Source organism: Opisthocomus hoazin, chromosome 21 (assembly GCF_030867145.1).
Source record: "Opisthocomus hoazin isolate bOpiHoa1 chromosome 21, bOpiHoa1.hap1, whole genome shotgun sequence".
In the NCBI taxonomy this organism is placed as follows: Eukaryota; Metazoa; Chordata; class Aves; order Opisthocomiformes; family Opisthocomidae; genus Opisthocomus; species Opisthocomus hoazin.
The window spans coordinates 15,420,518-15,432,874 of record NC_134434.1 but is presented as its reverse complement, the minus strand read 5'-3'; the positions used below and the strand labels follow the sequence as shown (position 1 = coordinate 15,432,874).

General features: G+C 44.5%; 1 protein-coding gene across 1 annotated transcript; it reads right to left on the bottom strand.

Annotated features, from left to right (window-relative positions):
• Positions 1–3,090: 3,090 nt before the first annotated feature.
• On the bottom strand, positions 3,091–12,102 carry CD7 (CD7 molecule). Its single transcript, XM_009945255.2, has 6 exons — positions 11,800–12,102; positions 11,429–11,553; positions 9,243–9,581; positions 7,339–7,686; positions 5,858–5,967; positions 3,091–4,821 (listed from the first exon to the last, which is right to left on the bottom strand). Exons 2-6 carry the CDS (start codon positions 11,499–11,501, stop codon positions 4,711–4,713), a joined length of 981 nt encoding a protein of 326 aa, XP_009943557.2. The 5' UTR covers positions 11,502–11,553; positions 11,800–12,102; the 3' UTR covers positions 3,091–4,710.
• Between the last annotated feature and the right edge of the window lie 255 nt (positions 12,103–12,357).

Here is a 12,357-nt window from a genome sequence, read left to right as displayed (position 1 = left end):
GTAAGCTGGCTGCTCGTATAGGATTGCAAGCTGGGTGCTACAAAACATTCAAAAAGAAACTAAATGCATTGAAAAGCAAGTGCTTACAAAAGAGTGTAGCTGTGAATGGAAATATTTCTTTCACCAGCACAGGGACCTTGAGAAATCAATAGCCAGTAGCTTGTCTTCACCAGAACTAGCAATGCTGGATATACTTTGGTCATATCCTTCAAACAATAACAGAAAGTCTCCTACGTGAGTTATTGGATGGAAGCAGGGTCACAAGCAATGACCAGTGAGCGATGGGTGGAAGAAACTCACCCCAGGCAATCCTGCTGACGTAGGCTTCAGAAATACGTCATGCAGCATGTAGAAAGGCTAGAAGCATAGAAACATCTGTTTGTGGCACAGTCACTGTAAATAATCACAGAATCACAGAATGGCAGGGGTTGGAAGGGACCTCTGTGGGTCACCCAGTCCAACCCCCTGCCCAAGCAGGGTCACCCACAGCAGGCTGCACAGCACCGTGTCCAGGCGGGGCTGGAATATCTCCAGAGAAGGAGACTCCACAGCCTCCCTGGGCAGCCTGGGCCAGGGCTCCGGCACCCTCAGAGGGAAGAAGTTCTTCCTCGGGTTCAGCTGGAGCTTTCTCTGCTTCGGTTTGTGCCCTTTGCCCCTTGTCCTGTCGCTGGGCACCACTGGAAAGAGTCTGGCCCCGTCCTCCTGAGACCCACCCTTAAGACATTTATAAGCATTTATAAGGTCCCCTCTCAGCCTTCTCTTCTTCAGGCTGAACAAGCCCAGCTCCCTCAGCCTCTCCTCGTAAGAGAGATGCTCCAGTCCCCTCACCATCCTCGTAGCCCTAAATCCAGTGTCCTACAATACGTCGTAAGCCACAACAAGAGGAGAATGTGCTTCTGTCCCATACACAGTCCTCTTGGAAAATATTTTGTGGCTCAACTCGGCTAATCAAGCCCCTTTGCCATCCGAATTCAAGCGTGCACTTGTCAGATGTACCTTAGTCCAAGGGTTAAAGTGCTTTCCTCAGTTACTTTTCACTGAGTCTATGGGCCCCATCCGTGGTAACCTACACATGCAGGCTGGTGTCTCCAGTTCTGCAAATACCCAAAAGCTATTTCTGATAAGCCTTCTCCTTCCCTTAGCTCAACTCTGGCCACTCCATGTAGACCTGGCACCCTGAGTCACTTCTGATGGGGCTTCTACCTCGCTTGTTTTCTCTGTTTCTGACACACTGCCCTTGCTCGGCGGCCTCACCCTTCTCCATCCCTGTCCGGTGATCGCCGATACCAGAGCTGCCGTTCCGCTCCCTGACCCCAGGCTGCTTTGCTCCCAGCTGCAGTTTCTGCCATCTGTCCCACGAGCAGCGGAGGGGGTCTCGTTCATCCCCGACACCACGCTCACTGCTGCCGGGCCCAGCCCAGTCTCAGAGCCTTCACTGAGTTTCCCAGCGAGGGGCAAAGGCGACAGGATAACCCCAGAGCAGCTGTGTCCTCAGCTCTGGAGATGAAGGACTGGGTTTCCCTGCCTTCCTGGGAAGCCCTGGGTCCCAGCCCCTTCCTCTGGCACTGCTGGGCTGACGGCCCCAGCAGCCCTCCTCCAGCCGTTCGCTCACCATGCTGGGGCTGGCTCTCTACCTCTCCACACAGCTACAACTGATTAAATGTTTCACTGTATGCCATTTTCCTCTCAGGCTTTTTTTTTTTCTGTTTACGCCAAGCCAGAGAAACCACCTCCACGACTGTTTCCTTTCACAGCTTGTTGGGTTTTTTTTTTCACAGCTGTGGTCATGTTTGCGCAGTAGTATTGCAACAGAAAGCAGGTCTTAGATGACAGCTTGCTCATCTCCAACCTCTATACATTGTCTCTCTGGGAGTATTGCCTTTTCCTACTAAACCTGCGCCTTTTCTAAAAATGAAAATGTGATGAAAAGTGATTGACTCCGGGCACTCCAGTTCCTAGATCAGTATCTAATTTATTCGACCACCTTCCCCAGCTCTGTGTCCACCCCTGAGCTGGGCTTGTCCAGGGACCAACCCAGAAAAGGTCTAAATGCTGCAGGGGACGTGCAGACCCCATCTGCTCGGTCCTGCTGCCGTCCCTGCGCCCGGGGAAGGGGCAGCGTTGCCTCGCCCGGGCAGGGACCTCCATGGCTGCAGCTTCGCGCTGGGGCCTGCCCCAGCAGGAGAGGACGCTGCGGTGACAACATGGCCGCGCGCTGCCCAGGCTGGCCCCTCCTGCAGCAGGACAGCGCAGGGGGCCAGGTCCTCAGGCACCAAGCGGGCTCTGGTGGGAGGGCCTCCCTGTTCCCCCTGCGAGGAAAGCTGCCATGGGTGCCACAGGGCCGCCAGCGACCGCAGCAATGGGGCCGGCTGCAAAGGGCCTGGGGACGTGGGCTGTGCTCACCCAGGGTGGGGAGGGAGGGGATGTGGGACCCCTGTGAGGGGATGTGGGACCCCTGTGAGGGGATGTGGGGCCCCTGTGAGGGGACGTGGGACCTCTGTGAGGGGACGTGGGACCCCTGTGAGGGGACGTGGGACACCTGTGAGGGGACGTGGGACCCCTGTGAGGGGACGTGGGGCCCCTGTGAGGGGACGTGGGGCCCTGCTGGGACCGTGCTCATGGGGACATTAAATGGGGTCAACAGTGGAGAGGTGTAATCTCCTGCTCCGGATTTAGGGCACCCGACGGCCCCCAGTCCTCATGACCGGGTGCCAGGGGCCATTCGCAGGATGGGCTGAGCTTCCCCAGTGCCATCTGTTTCTTACCCACCTCTATTTGACATTTTTAGCTCTTCAGGAATTATATCTTACCCGCTTCGAAAAGATTACACGAATATACATCGTCTGAAGTGTTCTTTGGTATTTTCTTTAGTGATTAGTTTTAAAATGAAGAAAAACCCACTTGTAGATTATGTAAATAAAGTGGAAAATAGTTATTATGTTGTCTGTTGAGGTGCTGTTAGGAGCACTGATGTTACACTGCATTTTGCAAGAAGCCTTTGAACCGCTCTATTTAAAAAAAAGCACAAACCACGCAAAGAAACAGTCCATTCAATAACTAACATTCATTTGCAAGATATATGAAAGTCTTTAATGCATGCATAAAAATATCACAGAATCACAGAATGTTAGGGGTTGGAAGGGATGTCGAGCAACTACAAAACCCCGATCACAAACGTGATTTTATTCAGGCACAGCTCCGTGAGGATCGCAGGGCCTGCAACCAACAGACACGGCACTGCGTACCAGGTAATCTGTCCCTCCACCAGCGACCCAAGGAAGCAGAGCTGTCCCCCAGTCTGGCACACAGCATTTCACGAGTGATACTGGAAGGGAAATAGCCTCTCCCGAGTGGCTCCTCAAGCTGAGAGCTCGGCTGAGCTCACCTCCAAAGAGGGAGGATCTCCTCTGCTTGGCTCTGCTCCAGCTCTGTGCTCTCATTAATGGCAAACCAGCCCTAATCCCTCAGAAAACTAAACAAATACATCAATAAAGAAAAATTCTAGTCTTAGCCTGTCCCCAGAAACCACAAGGGAACCCTGTCAATCCTGCCTCATAACAGGGCAATTTGATCTTCTCGGGGCATGCAAGATTGTTGACTTTCCACAGCAGACCCAGCTCTGCAAAACCAAAACACCCTGGAGGAAGCTGTAGCCCTTCCTGAGTTAGAGGAGAGTTCAGCTCATCACAGCAACCAGTTCTAAGCCATTACTAAACCTAATTTAGTTTTAAGTTTTTCAGATGTGAATTTTTGACAAGTTCCCTTGTGAAGAGTGATTTTTGATCAGACTCACCCGTGCTCAGGCTGGAATGCAGGCACTGGCTTCATTGCAGATTAGTTCACCTTGTATTGTATGGTGTAGAGTCATTGACCTGGAGAAATGCATTCTGCTGTGTAGTCCTTAGACATCTGGAGTTTGAGACAACACCCACACGTCATGAATATTTCTGCTGTGCCACAATGCCATCATGTCCCAAGCCTAGTCATTTTGCACATCAACCACGTCAAGACCCACACCAGTCATGCCAGTATCTCTGGCAAAGGCTGCAATTTAAAATCTAGACTTGATTGCATTTTTGTGGGACTGTTATCACCTTTGAATAGGTAAGCCCACACGTACCTAGCGCTTCACTTGTAATGCACTCTGCCACAAGGTTTCTGAAATCTCCTCAGAAGAGATTTCTTTGCTCTAACTCTGGAGTAGTTTTAGCTACCTGAGCTCTCGCACAGACCCGCAAGGTTTCGTAAGAGAACTGTAATCCATGCATATGTGGATCCACTGCATATTATTAAACAGGCCTGTTATGGTCTTCCTGAGCACTTACCAAAGTTCTGAACCAGACCTCTCCATCTACTCCAGCTCACCTGAAAGGGTTATTTGTCAATCAAATAAATGAGCCCATGCGTTGCATCTAGACAAAAGTATAGTCCAAAAATACTACTTTCCACACTGCATTGCAAACACGTGGGCAGGGTACATGCATTTCTCTACATTCTCTGTACGTTAAAAAAAAAAAAAAGATATTTCACAAGTGGTCAAGTGATTGAAAGAGCAGAAACTGCTTTGGAAGCGAGGCAGGTTTTTCTTTCCACTGAAGAAGGCAGATGACAGTATTTTCCATTCAGCTACTGCATCAGGTTGCTAAGGCAGCTCTCGGAGAAATCTGGAAAGGAATGGTCAGTCCACGAATGGTCCCAGCTGGCAGAAGCTTAATTATGAATGGAGTAAGTGTTGGTTCTCACCAAGGTGCTACGTCTAGAACTGTAAGACATATCTTCATATACTGCATTTGGTTTACTTTTCTGAAAGTATTTCTTCATCTGCAAAGCAAAGCAGACCGCCATTCAGAAGAGAGCTTGAAAAGACCCTGACCAAGGAGGGAGTCAATTTACACCTTAGGAGGCCATCTACTTGAAGTGGAAATGCACTTCTAAAACTCCTCTCATAACCCAGGGAGGATTAGGTGGAAATTGTCCTACTAATTATTTAACCTACTTGTTTAACTTTCTGTTGTCAGTCTGATGTAATTTCACTAAAATTTCCTTCAAGAGTTGGATGTAACTGTGGCCCCAACATAAATAATGCTTATCCTTAGTTTGTTACTGATGACATAAAAGACCAGTTCCCACAGGGCCTCTTGGCTCCACCTGAATGGTGTTATACTACTGGTTTTTAGCAGTACTAAAGTCATATGCAGAGGGACAAGCTAGCAGCCTGGCCTATGAATCATAGGCTGTTCATTTTGAGTAATTTTTATGGAGAAGAAGGATCTCTCGGAGGCAAATGATTTCTGGGCACTTTCTGCAGCATATGAATGTATATAATCCAAATAAAGGAAAAATTTCTTGGTCGTCTGTTTTTCCAGGGCAGGGCAAAATTGTTCTCCTACAGCTACTTTCAGACATTAGGCTATTTTGTGACTTTTTATTGTCCTAGTGTCCCCCTACAAACATTCTCTTGCATGTATTACAAGATTGGTAGATACAGACCCATTCCCAGCTGACAAAAAAGAAAAAAAAGAAGCAGAATGGAATAGTCAGGTGCTTTGTTCAGGGAAATACATATAACGCATGGCTGCATTGTTGACTGCGAGGCTTACTTGAGGTTTGTTATCCAAAGGCAAACAACACCTCATTTACTAAGAGTTACAGAAGCTAAGGCGGCACAGCTTTTACTGCCAAGAGCTGGCAGCTGGGAGACATTAACCAAACGGAAAGAGAAGACAATGGAAAGCCATGATTCCTTTGGTTTATCAAATGCTTGCTCAAGGCAGTCACTATTTACAAACACTATCAAAGGCGCCTATTCACTCAGCTGGGATTCTGCTTTGCTTTGGCATGTGAACATCATACTTACATTGACGCGGTACAAGGTGCAGCATATCAGAGCAGAAAACAGCAGTGCTACCACCACAGTAAGTCCGTAGATGGCCCAGGAGCTATTACTGCAGGCGGTCTGCTCCACCTCTGCATGCGAAATCATGTTATTATTGTAAATATGAAGAGGTAGATTTCTATTTCTGTTATGAAAAAAATTGTTTGCTAATCAGTCAGAAATCAGGTATCTACAGCATGCTACACAGCCACATTTGTCATCCCTTTAGTATTCTCACTGGCATTCCCCGTGCTCTGCTAGAGGCTGGTGATGACTGCAGGTGGCATATGAAGGGCCAGTGAGGAGCACTCTACAAAGGCGATAGCTTCCACGCCACTGATCAGAAGCAGGACCGCACACTCATAAGGAAAACAGAAAATGGTTTACTGCGGTATGACAGCAACACGGAGGGCTCGGCCAGGAGTATGTAGAATTTGTACAACAGCTAGGGTTGTCAGGCTGCAAGCAGTACAGACAGAAGTAGGAGGCTACTATGATCAAAGCGTATACACCGAGCAGAATAGTGCTAGTGGAAAGGGTTATAGTTCTCTAAAACCTCACTTCATCCATACCAGACTAACATAATATGTGGTAATCACCCTGCTGCTTTGATGTGCAGCTGTCAATTCGCCCAACTCGTGTTACTGGGTTATTGCACCAGTTATGGTTAGTGGTATAGAATGAGACCACAGCCTTTTTTGCAGAATGCAGACAGATCCTTTACAACTCTTAGGGCCTATGTAAACTTTATTTTAATTACTCAAAGATCTCATCAAAGCCAAATGCACAGGGTTGAAATGCGCCAGTAAGATCAAGATCAAGCACTATATTGCTGGCTTTTTCTTCATCTTAGCAAATGGTTACACCACCTTCCTGCAGAAAAAGAAAAAACCCTGTCTTTGGAACATATGCTCACAGTGTGCTTAGTGTGTAATAAGGGTGTGTGAGATCATCTCTGCTATTATCTGTGGTACTTTAAGTAAATGCCTGAGGACTTGTTCCGTACTCCCCAGTGTGACCTTTTTTTAAACACAAAGACTTGCTATAGGGAATGGTTTCTAAAAGACATTTATGTCACAGTGAGGTCAAAGAACTGATGTTAAAAATACTGATTCATTTCCTAAAAATGACAAAATATTCACAGACACGCTGAAGTGTTTGTTGTCTGATTTTGACCTTTTTTTTTTTTTTTTTGATGCAGGATTATAGCAAGTTTTCTCTTTTATAATTCCCCCCTGGTTGTCCAAGGCAGGTAGAAACACAGTGCCTGTTTCTGTGTCCTAGAACAACAGGGTGCAGAGGAGTCTGAGCACACTCTCCAAACTTTCCCAGGTACTGGAAGAAGTCTAGCTGTGGATTCACGATTTGCCTGTCCTGACTAAAGCTCTTCAAGCTTTTAGTTCATCTTTTGTATTACAACAAGCCTGCCATTATTTATGATGACACAAACAAAAAGACAGTACCTTTAATCATCATCATGGTGCCACTTCTGCTCACTGAGAGGGAAGAGGATCCTTTGAACACCCCAGCACATACATACACATCACTGTCATTTTTCCTTAGGTTGTGCAGAGTTATCACTATTTTCTTTTCCTCTTTTGAATACTCCAAACGATTAGCAAAAGCTGGAAAAATAGCTGAAGCATTCTGACTTGAAACATATAGCACTCTTTCAGGTTGTACGCAAGTCTTGAGCAAGTAGATCCCTTCATCTTCATGGGAGCTTTCCAACACACAGGTAATGTTGATAGACTGGCCTTGCTGAGGATTGACGTAGAGTGGCGACTGTTCAAAAACTACACCGGCTTTAGCTAAAAACAAGAGAGATTAATAGCTATCACACACTTAACACTGTGCATTTTAACTAGGGAGCAAATACAGAGGTCAAAGACAGAAAGAACAGACCACATAAATTTAGATAAAATTACTTTTTTAAAAGGCTACCTTTACTCGTGCCTTGAGAAGAAAGATACATTTCAGTACACCCTGGCATGTTTTCCTGCCCCAGGATCTGAAAGTCGGACTAACCTAACAGGCTTACCTGGTTGTAAAGGGTCTCCAACTACCTAAAAAACACATATACTCAACTCTTCTAAGGGAATACAGCTTCGTCAGCTTGCCAATGAGGCATGGATTGTAGCCTGCTTTCTCAAGTGAGATTAAGCCATAGAAGGATCTGGGGACTATCAGTCTGGATGAAATCATACAATGAGGGTGCCATCAATGTTGAAAATGGTCTTCAAAAAGCAGTTATTTGCAGTTTGCTCTCCAGCTGGGAAGATATTTCACTGAGTTCCTCTGAGGATGTTGCCTGTTCCTTTTGACATTATCATTCACGTGGATGAAAAAGCGAAGACAGAATTTACCACATTTACACAAAAGATAATTCTGGGAAGGCTGCGAGCTTTTTAGAGAAGGGGATCAGAATCAAAAAGAGATGTACAGTATTTTAATAAAATAACTCAGAAACAGAACATCATCAACAATATAGAATTCATTTGAGAAAACACAGTCAAGAAGTTTGAAAAGAGAAGTCCAAGGAAGGACATTATAAGTTTTTATAGCTATAAATGACTATTACTGACCCAGGAATCAATTAGGTTTTACATGCCTTGGGAACAGGAAGGGAAGAAAACTCTGTAATTTCTGGCAAAGATGTTTCAGTGTTTCAGGTTAGATGGTCTCATCAGAAGGGTAGGTACATAGAGAAAGAAGCTGCCAAAGAATACTGTGGAGTCAACCCTTTTCTAATATTAAAAAAAAAAAGGGAAAAGAAAATAGAAAGACAGAAACACTCTTCCCCTAACCAGAAATCACTGCAAAAGGAGCACTTGTGCCCATTCATCATCTGTTAAGAAGAGAAAAAAACCCACACCCCTTTATCCACTGATGACCGACTAGCAAACCCTGCCTAGCACCAGCTTCCCAATTATTATCAATTTGTCATTTCAGAGCAAATAGTAAAACCAAAAGAGATGTGCAAAAATCACAACCAAGAAAAGCTCACTGCTTTGCTAGGTATTCATAAAGAGATGAGTGATTGTTTTGGAAAGACCTATGGGTCCTCACTGTTTCCAAACTGTTGCAGCAACCTATGACTCATGTGAAAACTTGAAGCTATGATTAAATTAGTCATGAATTGATGATGTAGAACACCTACATCTTCTTGGTACTGTTCTATCTAACGTGTTTTCTTCATATTTTCAGAGAACAGACCCACACTTTCCTCCAAATCACTACATTAAACGAGCAGATACGGGTAAAGTTCTGTCAGACTTCCCCTCCCATTTTGCTTTCTTCCAACCTTTGGTTTAAAATATGTATCTGTATTTCTTAATTTAGGAGACAAAAGTTGGAATTACAATACCTTTGACCATTACTATGGTTGTCTTCCCATTCAGCTTTTTGTGACGGTCATTGCTTTTTACATACTGAATGCATAGGTAGATATTGGAATCAGACTCCTGTACATTGTGCAGAGTTATCCTGAGATCCCTTCCTTTCTTTGAATACGTGACGCGATTAGCCAAAGCAGGAAGGATATATGAAGTATTCTGCTTGGAAACATATATCACATTGAGCGGCTTTATGCTAGTTGTCAAGTATGTTCCCACTTCATCTTCTGAACCTTCTATTGAGCAAGCTATGTTGACGGAGTCTCCTTCCCAAACACTGATAATGTCTGTTGAGTATTCATTTTCTCCACCTAAAAATAAGAAACGCAATTGAGTTCTTCTTGATCTATTAATATCAAAGTAGTTTTCAAAAACAACTACTCCACTAACAGAACTGCTCTGTAAGACTCGATCTTGGTCTTTCTATCCTGTATGTATCTTCTCTTGGCTGCCCTGAAACCTGCAGTGCCTTTCATGCCCATTGACCTGTGCAACTCAATGTCTCTCCAAAGCTTAAAAGGCTTTGGCAAAAAAAGCGGCTTCTGTCACTCATACAAAAAATTTAGTCTGCTCTCTAGATTCCCAGTATGATCCTATTAATTCTCAAAATACAAGCTTCATTGAACTCAGCCCAATAATTGGCGCTATTTGAGGATCTAAATCTGAAACTCAAAGGTATGAGAAAATGGCAGAGAATGGAAGAATATTACACTTTTACTTTTATTTTCTTATTTAAGAAAAGAGGTGTTAGCAACATCAGGAAACTGGACAATGTAGCCTTTTAGGAACAGAACTGCAGAAGGTATAACTCCAGCCTATACTAAGAAACTATGGTATGAAATGAGACCCTTTGATTTCTCTAATGACCTCAATATCAAAAGAAACCAAGCATTCAATGCTTATGCAACGAACAGCAAGGAACAGAGGGATCAAATGGGAAACGCCTACAAGAAATTACATTAAAAGCAAGGGAGGAAAAATGAGAGTATTGCATATCTAGGACAAGCATAGTATAGAAAGGGTAGAATTATTCAGTGTTGACAAGCAATTAAGGATCCCTACACACTTAAAACAATTTATTTTAATAAGGGACAAAACACAGAAGTCAAACACAGAAAGACCAGATCGTGGGAATTCTGATACAGTAGGTCAATCCATCCTGACCAGACACAAGGACATTCCTCCTACAACACTTACAGAAGGAATTAAGGCAACCCAGGAGCTGTCAGTAATTACCTTCCAAAGCAGCAGAGAAACGGGGTGATGGAGAAGGCCGGAGAAGCGCAGAGCACTCAGCCTTTACAAGCAGAGAAGGAAAGCCCAGGAAATTCATCTCCGTCAGCCTAAAATCAGTACTTCTAAGCTAACCCACACTTACACTCTCTAAGAATCCACAGAGCTAATGACAAGAAGCTGCAGCCTGTCAATTGTTTTCTCCAAAAGATCAGGGCAGAAGTTCAAGAGTAAAGTTATATTTACAGAAATCAGTTTTGACTCCTCAACACCCACTAACTAAAGAATGGCAAAAACACTCAAATATTCTCACTAGTTTCACTACATCTTCCTTTCAGACATGCTAATTTATGGATAATATTTTTTTTCTCCAGTCACCATCCTTTCCAGTTATTGTCATTGGTCATGGGGGAAAAAAGGGCTGTTTGGAGGCATCTTTTTTGGAGGCACGTTCTCCTCAGAGATTTTTACTTTTTCCCCAAGTGTGCCTCCAGCTTGTACTCTCAATATCTACAACAACATTCAGCAATGGATATTTCTAGTAAGGTTTTATTACACCTTCAATAATTGTCTCCCTAGTAAATATCTATATTCATTTCTATCCCATAGTGGGCTCCCCTTGTCAGCCTTAACAATACGGATACAGCTCATGTTGAACCACCAGGAAAACAGCTTCCACTCTTTCTACAGAGAGCAATTTCTGTGTAGAAAAGAGAAGTTCTGATCACAATAATTTTTCTTTTTTTTTCCTAAAAACTCATTCTATAATTTCAGAGAATTTTTTTCAAAGTTCCACCTGTTTTTGCTAACGGTGAATTTATCAGGATCCTGTCTGAGACAATAGACTGAGGGCGGGGGGCGAGAAGGGAGATAGATAGAAAATATTGAAACTTGTGAAATGCAAGAGTCTCTATGTTGTACGTACCGTTCCGGCCAGGGAAGCACAGGAGAAGCAGAAGAAAGAGAGATGCAGTTGGGAGATTTGGTATCCACAGCATTTTCAAAGGTCTTTTTAGTTGTTCTCTATTATCTGACTGAGGAGTTAAAGACCTGAAGAAAGGGTTATATGCCAGAAGTTGCCTGTTTTCTTCCAGCTACATCAGCTGTCTACTTACTTAGCAACGTGCTGCTTCTGCCTTAGTATTACAAATGTGGCAGAGAGGGGAAAGACAGATTTCTCTCAAGACGTGCAGCTTGGTTTTGACTTCGCACTTAAAACGCCCACAGTTTCCTACTACTGAACAACCCCCAACTCAGAGAGCAGGAATAGAAATGCTCTCTGTGGTGACCACCTACCTTCCCTTTGTAGTCAGTTGAGAAAAGGTAGGCTCAAAGTTGCTCTTCACAGTGCCAAAGTCAGGCAATTATCTCCCCTTTGTGGCCTTACTGGAAATGTAGGTGCTTGGTATGAGCAATTCAGCCTGTCAGTGTTCCCACGGGCTTAGCAGGCTGCCTTGTTGGTGGCTGCAAATGCAAAAGTCTTGGTTTTGTAGTGAGCAAGTAGATGAGAGATGCTCCATTACTTTAAGGAAACTTTAAATTATTATACAAACCCTGCTCACAAAACTACAGGTTTGATCTGCATCTTGGCAAGGACAACATGCGTAATTTCCAAGCAACAGCACGGTATGTACCTCTCACGCACCTCCTGGCTTCACATCTGCTAGCGCATTCTGCAGTGTCTGCAGCACACGAGAGTTGCCAACCACCAGCAAAAGGGAATCCCAGCTACAGCTCGCACATAGCTCCTGCTTCCTCCTTGACATGCTGAAAAGCTCTTCTTGCAGGCTCTGTTCTCTGTGAAAGAAAGGGAGTGTTCCCAAAGAGTTTCTTGAATGTTTGAAGCTTAGATAT